The sequence below is a fragment of the Tachysurus fulvidraco genome, chromosome 1, assembly GCF_022655615.1.
Source record: "Tachysurus fulvidraco isolate hzauxx_2018 chromosome 1, HZAU_PFXX_2.0, whole genome shotgun sequence".
NCBI lineage: Eukaryota > Metazoa > Chordata > Actinopteri > Siluriformes > Bagridae > Tachysurus > Tachysurus fulvidraco.
In genome coordinates this window covers 18,395,797-18,403,296 of record NC_062518.1, presented here as the reverse complement: position 1 = coordinate 18,403,296, position 7,500 = coordinate 18,395,797, and the positions used below count along the sequence as shown (strand labels likewise).

General features: G+C 44.9%; 2 protein-coding genes across 3 annotated transcripts in view; one reads left to right on the top strand and one right to left on the bottom strand.

Annotated features, from left to right (window-relative positions):
- fam78ba (family with sequence similarity 78 member Ba) overlaps window positions 1-1,345 on the bottom strand; it is a 3,757-nt gene extending 2,412 nt beyond the window's left edge. The window contains exon 1 of the mRNA XM_027153675.2: window positions 1-1,345. This exon is cut by the window's left edge and continues 306 nt beyond it. Coding sequence (XP_027009476.1) covers window positions 1-29 — 29 coding nt within the window. The 5' untranslated portion in view covers window positions 30-1,345.
- Window positions 1,346-1,472: 127 nt separating this feature from the next.
- Window positions 1,473-7,500, top strand: part of cmpk (cytidylate kinase) — a 6,215-nt gene continuing 187 nt past the window's right edge. Inside the window, exons 1-6 of one of the 2 annotated variants that reach the window (XM_027153676.2) lie at window positions 1,479-1,692; window positions 3,936-4,082; window positions 5,851-6,003; window positions 6,142-6,218; window positions 6,760-6,856; window positions 6,951-7,500. The exon at window positions 6,951-7,500 is cut by the window's right edge and continues 187 nt beyond it. In XM_027153676.2, coding sequence (XP_027009477.1) covers window positions 1,561-1,692; window positions 3,936-4,082; window positions 5,851-6,003; window positions 6,142-6,218; window positions 6,760-6,856; window positions 6,951-6,992 — 648 coding nt within the window. In that variant the 5' untranslated portion in view covers window positions 1,479-1,560 and the 3' untranslated portion in view covers window positions 6,993-7,500. Of the gene's footprint in view, window positions 1,693-3,935; window positions 4,083-5,850; window positions 6,004-6,141; window positions 6,219-6,759; window positions 6,857-6,950 lie in introns of both variants that reach the window. The other variant, XM_047811564.1, reaches the window with a different exon arrangement.

The window sequence follows — 7,500 nt, the reverse complement described above, 5'->3', positions numbered from 1 at the left end:
AACAAGACAGTTCTGAGCCGTACGCTCATATGTTCGAGTCCCTTAGCAACGTGATAGTAACGTTTGGATGTATTGCTAATATTATATTGTAGTGTAAAACCACACACACACACACACACACACACACAGTGAGCTGCTGTCAGGCTACAAAATTTGCTTTGCCGCTATGTTGCCATTTCTGAGGTAATTATTTTTTGCGGCATGAAACACAGGTTTGGTTAATAACAATAATATCAGTTTCTTCATTAAATATCACGTGTAGCCATTTCTTCCTAACACATACATACTGTAGATCATTTAAAATCAGTTTGCTAGCCTGATGTAGCTGTAGCACTAGCTGTTATATACGCTAAGCTAGCTAAGGCTATAACATCGCTAGCTAACTTTCCCTGAATAAATGAAACTGTTGAGTTAGCTCAGTAAATCACTCGGCATTAAAGACAAAATAGCAATAATGATGTTTTATTAATGAGTTATAAGAAGACTTGTTATTGTTATTAAAAACGAGCGAGTTAATTAGTGTGTATAAAGAATACTTGGATCGTGAGCGCGCAGTTAGCCGTTAGCTAGTGGAGATAATTTTCTCTATTTTTCTCTATAATTTTCTCTAAAAGAGCGAAATCCATAAAGGTCCTGATGAGGACCGAAATGACTGAATAACTACGTTGTCTTTATAAAAAGAAGCAGTAAAAAAGAGAACATTTCGGCTGTATTTAGATTAAGACTTGTTCGTTAAGCGCCATATGGGGCGCGAGGGCCACTGCGGGTTACCAAGCGACCAAACGGAACGGATGTCACGAGAGTTTGCACCATTTTTCAGGGGGAAAAATACACAAACTAAAGGAATAATGAAGATGGAGGGCTACAGTGTAGAGAAACGGGGTGAAAGGTAGCTCCACTCGACCCCCCCTTCTTCCTTCTCTTCCTCCCCCTCCTCCTCCTCCTCCTCCTGTTCTTCCTCCACCTCTCCTCCCGTGTTGTGCCGCACTGCCCTTGGCGTGTGTCCCCGGGCCCAGCTGTGCACGTGACGCGGTTACCGGTTCCCACGTGCCCACCGTTTGTGTCTCTGCACCGTCTGTCCTCGCCGTCATGTCAATGGCGCGGTGCTGAAACAGGCGGCGGCGGCGGCGGCAGCATCCGAGCCGAAGGCATCCTCATCGTACCGGGGATGAGACACGCGCGCAATAAATGACGGCACCGGAAACACAAAACCGTCGAATCTGAATAATCCTCGGGGTTCATCTTTAGACTCAAATCTAATATAAATCGGCTTACAATTGTAGAGTTGAATCCGAAACGTGTTACATTCAGATTTTCACGGAAAACACGACGGTCGCTGTTCAATCGTAGCTGGTGCTGATGGTTATTCAGGTCACGCGCACGGTGTAGCAGCGGCGGCAGCAGCATCAAACGTGCGCGTTCACAGCGTTGTTCGTGGCCACGCCCCTCTTCTGTGATTGGTTCCGCACAGCGGAAGAGGAATAGCTTCCCACTTCCTACTCACCGCCAACTCGTTCCGCTCATTCATCGGCGACCTTTTCACGTCTGATTGCGGTGTTTATGGTCGTTAGTTCGTTCCGCAGCCTGTGTAAAATATCCACGGGGATTTTATACGCCATGAAACCGCAGGTTGTGTTTGTCCTGGGTGGACCGGGAGCCGGAAAAGGTACACAGTGCGCCAAAATAGTCCAGGTACGTAGATCAGACTCGCTCGTGCCACATCAGACATCACACATCTCACACACACACACACACACACACACACACACATCAGACACAGACACACTACACACACACACTACACACACACACACACACACACACACACATCAGACACAGACACACTACACACACACACACACACACACACACACACACACACACACATCAGACACACACACTACACACACATCAGACATCACACATCTCACACACACACACACACACACACATCAGACACAGACACACTACACACACACACTACACACACACACACACACACACACACACACACACACACATCAGACACACACACTACACACACATCAGACACACAAACACACACAAACATACATACACACACACTACATACATACACACACACACACACACTACACACATCAGACACACAAACATACATACACACACATTACACACTACATACACACACACTACACACATACATACACACACACACACACACACACACACACACACACACCTTGTTGCTGTCCTTATGGACGTATCCTAAATTGTAACCCTACCACCTAAAGCCACTCAGTACATAATGATGTAAACAGTAAACATTTATTAGCATTTTCTACCCTACCTACCAAGTGCCCAACAAGTGCTATAGATTTTCCCTGCAGCTTGTTTCTGGGTCACTTTGGTCTGCTCCCAAATTCACCATTTAGTGCTAATGATTTCCACCTTTTATCTGGTTCTCTGGGTTAATTGTAGGATCTGTAATATCTAAAGGTCCAACTGGGGACCTTTAACTTAGGGTCGTTAACTTAGATGTTCGTATCTACAACCTCCTGATTCACGATGATGGGCTGAAACCTAAATCCCCATCAATTCTATTATCTTGTATAGTATAGTGTTATGTATAGTATAGTGTTAACACACTTGACCAACAAACCTGGTTCTGATTCTGATTCCCTGTAAAAATGCACTACATATGAGTGAGGATGACATAACAGCATTCAGTGATTGGTTCAAATAAAAGTTTGTCAGTAAACTCAAATGTACGTCCAGTTTATTCCACATGTAGCCGAGTCATTAAGGTGTGGGTCTGTGTGTGTGTGTGTGTGTGTGTGTGTGTGTGTGTGTGTGTGTGTGTGTGTGTGTGTGGGTGGGTGTGTTTTCCCAAAGTAAACATACACTATTATAAATGCCTCTTTATGGATGTTGGTGGTGTGACAGAGGAGTTAAACATTCTCCATTCTCCGCCTCCATTAGATCCTGTTACTAGCAAAATTAAGTCTCTTCTCATTTCCCTGTCTTCATTTGAAGCTGACTGAGGTGAGTGTGGTAAGGGAAAGCTCCCTTAGATGGTAAAGGAAGAAACCTTGAGAGGAACCAGACTCTAAAGTGAACCTTATCCTCATCTGGGTGACACTGGGGGTGTGATTATATATACAGTCTGATAAATGTTGTAGTGATGAGGAGGTTGTTGTCCTCAAACACCACATGGAGTTGCATCTCCTCTTAGAATGTCTGAATACGAAATATTCAGATTCCAACTGGAGCTGGAACATCTCTAGATGTCTCAGGATCCTCACAAGTGAAGGTCCAAAATCTTCATGAGAGTGAATCAGGAAGACTATTCCAAAGTTTGGGAGCTAAATAAGAAAACACTCTACCACCTTTAGTAGACTTAGATATTCTGGGAACTACCAAAAGTCCTGAGTTTTGTGATCTCAGAGAGTGTGAAGGATTGTAACGTGTTAGAAGACTAGTTAGATACATGGGAGCTAAACCATTAAGAGCCTTGTACATAAGTAGCAGCAGTTTGTAATCAGTTCTAAACTTAACAGGTAGCCAGTGTAGAGATGATAACATTGGGGTTATATGGTCATACTTTCTTGTCCTAGTGAGAACTCTGGCAGCTGCATTTTGGACTAACTGTAACCTATTTATTAAAGATGCAGGACAACCACCTAGTAATGCATTACAATAGTCCAGTCTAGAGGTCATGAACGCATGAACTAGCTCCTCAGCATCAGATACAGACAGGATGTTTCTCAGCTTGGTGATATTTCTAAGGTGAAGAAGGTTGTGTTTGTAATATGGTGATATGAGTTTAAAGACAAGTTGCTGTCTAATAAACACCAGGTCTTTCACTGTCGAGCTACTAGTAACAGAACTTAACAGTGTGATGTGTCGACTGTACGCTGGATGTGTAACTGTTACTCGTTGCGACATTGTGTCAGAACTACAGCTATACCCATCTGTCTGCTGGAGACCTGCTGAGAGAGGAGCGCAATCGGAAGGACTCCGAATCGGGACAGCTGATCGACCGCTACATCAAGGATGGAAAGATCGTCCCTGTGGAGATCACCATCGGCTTACTGAGCACGGTCTGTAGGTCACAATGACACGTCACATCTTTTTAACCGAGTCCAAAGAAAACTAGCTGAAAAAAAGAAATCTGGGACCTATTTAAACTGTTTGATGGCCTTTTTATTACCCCACAGAAAACAGCTTTGTATGGCTAACAGCAGTTAAAATCCCGGTTCTCCTTGTCACCGTTTTGTGTTGTGAAAATCTCTTCAGGTTCCTGAATTTCAGGTTCCTTAGGTCCAGACCGACTGGTGTTGGGGTGGAACAGAGACACGTTTGCGTACGGGTTATCGGTATGCAAAATAATTTCCGTTTTCTAAATTCCATACACGTTTACATACACCACAAAGTCACCTGGATGGACCATTACACGACGTGTGCTGTCCGAAGGGGCCGAATCATCGAAAGTAGATCTGTAAATACTGTATTAGCCTAATGCAGTAGTGAGGATGAGGAGTGTAAATAAATATTTTTATGTATCGGGGGCATCAGAATATTATCCGGGAAGTGCTGATGTGGTTTTCAGTCCCAATAAGCAGAAGCCACACCTACTGATTAATCTGATGGCATCAGGTCAAGCTCCTGCAGGATGAGAATGAATCCATGAGCGTTTAGCTAACACCACACCAGCCCTTTGCAGACTCTGAGGGGGGAGGGGACCTAATGGTTAGAGAGTCTGACTCCTAACCCTAAGGTTGTGGGTTCGAGTCTCGGCCCGGCAATATCACGACTGAGGTGCCCTTGAGCAAGGCAATCTCCCCCCTCCCCCAACTGCTCCCCGGGTGCTGCAGCATAAATGTCTGCCCGCTGCTCCGGGTGTGTGTTCACGGTGTGTGTGCACTTTGGATGGGTTAAACACAGAGAACGAATTCTGAGTATGGGTCACCTTACTTAACCTATCTCACGCCACTTCACTTATTTTGGTTTTGCCCCAAAAACTACCTGCTGGTCTCCGTGTCTGCAACCGAGGTCACGTCCAAGGACGCCGTTGTGTAAACTGACTCTGAGTCCAATCCGGTCAGGTGCTTGTAACGTAAAAGGTCACACAGACGTAACACTATCTGAATATTTACCGCCGCGCGTGTGACGTTTTGTCTGGTTCGAGTCGAGTCGAGTCGGCTCTGTCTGTTTATTACTTTATTTGTGCACTTTGATCTTCAGCAGACACACCAGCGATGGTACGAGGTTTATCTCTGAAACCGAGTTCAGATTAACGATCTGCAGCCGTCCGGTGGATGTAGATGATAAAGATGATGGAACAGAATGTTATGCGTTTACATCATTCGGTCGACAACCTTATATCCAGAGTGACTTACCTTATCTTGTTTTTATACAGCTGAGCAATTGAGGGTTAAGGGGCCTTGCTCAGGGGCCCAAAAGTGGCAGCTTGGTGGACCTGGTATCGAACTCACAACCTTCCGATTGGTAGCCCAACACCCTAACCACTAGGCTACCACACGCCATCACTGGTGGCATCTGGGATTTGGACCGGTCATCGAGAGCTTTCGCATGAACCATCACCGATGGTGTAGTAACACGTTGCTGATTGGATGGTGGCGGTTATTGTTTTTGTTTTTCACCAATTATATTCAGTCTATTATTGTTTATCGCAATCTTGTAGACAGTGCTGACCGAGGACAGGGTCCGTAGCCCAGTGGCAGTAGCTCCTCCGAATGGCCAAACAATCCTTATAAATCACTACACCACCAAAGACACTCCATTTTATACAGCTGATTGTTTGTCGCATAAAAAAACTGTTATATTTCTCATTTCTGTCTCCTCTAGGCAATGAACAAAACCATGAAGGAAGATGGAAGCAAGATCCGCTTCCTTATTGACGGGTTCCCTCGCAACGAGGATAACCTTCAGGGCTGGAGCAAGGTCATGGACGACAAAGCAGACGTCAAATTCGTCCTATTTTTTGACTGTAGTAATGAAGTGAGTCGTTTATTTGGTCTTCTGGTGGGTTGCTGTATAAACACCCCTGTGGACGGGTCATTATCAGGGTCGTACTAAGTTTTCTCCTGTAACTTGAGGATTTAGTGTCTGATCAGCAATATTTTTACCTGGTCGCAGGTTTGTATCAACAGGTGTCTCGAAAGAGGGAAGAGCAGTGGCAGGACGGATGACAACAAAGAGAGCTTGGAGAAAAGGTGACCTAATTTCTTCACATTTATATAAAATCCAGTCTCAGTGGTTAGCACGTTCGCCTCACACCTCCAGGGTCGTGGGTTCGATTCCCACCTCCGCCTTGTGTGGAGTTTGCATGTTCTCTCCATGCCTCGGGGGTTTCCTCCGGGTACTCCGGTTTCCTCCCCCGGTCCAAAGACATGCATGGTAGGTTGATTGGCATCTCTGGAAAATTGTCCGTAGTGTGTAAGTGTGTGAGTGAATGAGAGTGTGTGTGTGTGAGTGAATGAGAGTGTGTGTGTGCCCTGTGATGTGTTGGCACTCCGTGCAGGGTGTATCCTGCCTCGATGCCCGATGACGCCTGAGATAGGCACAGGCTCCTCGTGCCACGGGGAGAACATGCAAACTCCACACATAAGGCGGAGGCGGGAATCGAACCCCGACCCTGGAGGTGTGATGCAAACGTACTACCCACTAAGCCACCGTGCCCCCCTTTTGTTACCATTTAAGCGGATGTTTTTTGAAGCTTGTATCTGACCAGTCGCGCTGATTCTTCATCCTCAGGATCCAGACCTACCTCCAGTCCACACGGCCAATCATCGATCTGTACGAGAAGCAGGGAAAAGTGCGCAGGATCAACGCCTCTCGCTCCGTCGATGAGGTCAGACTGCAGTGGGCGGAGTTAATAATAATAATAATAATAATAATTAGGGTCACACTAGTAAAGTTTTCTGATTCGCTGTGTTTTTTCGCAGGTCTTCGCTGACGTGAAGTTGATCTTCGACAAAGAGTGTTGAACCTGCCGACTCCGCACCAATGAAGTTCATTGTATTCAGCGATGCTACGCTTCCTTTATTTACACCTTTATCTTTTTACTCATTTAAGTATGATTTTCTATGTGTGTACGTGTGAAAGGAGGACATTTGACCATTTCCACTTAATAATTCCCAAGAGGAAAAGCAATAGAGTCCATTTAAAGGACATTTTCAATAATTTGGTGTTTTATCTGTGGCCATATGGATATGGACATGCGTCATATGGCTATTATGTTGTTATTACGGAAAAACGAGCAGCGATCACAGGGGGCCAAGAACTGATAGTGCCTCCGTGGCTAATTTACGAAGAGTACGTTTAAAATTGTTCTTAATTTAATTTTAAGTAGTGTTGCATTAAATTGACACACAACCAGAAACAGGTTTATTGGCCAAGTGTGTTGACACACACAAGGAATTTGGTTCCAGCTGTACTGTATTGTGATACCCATCATCACCAATATATTAAACAGAATATATTTTAAAAAAATCG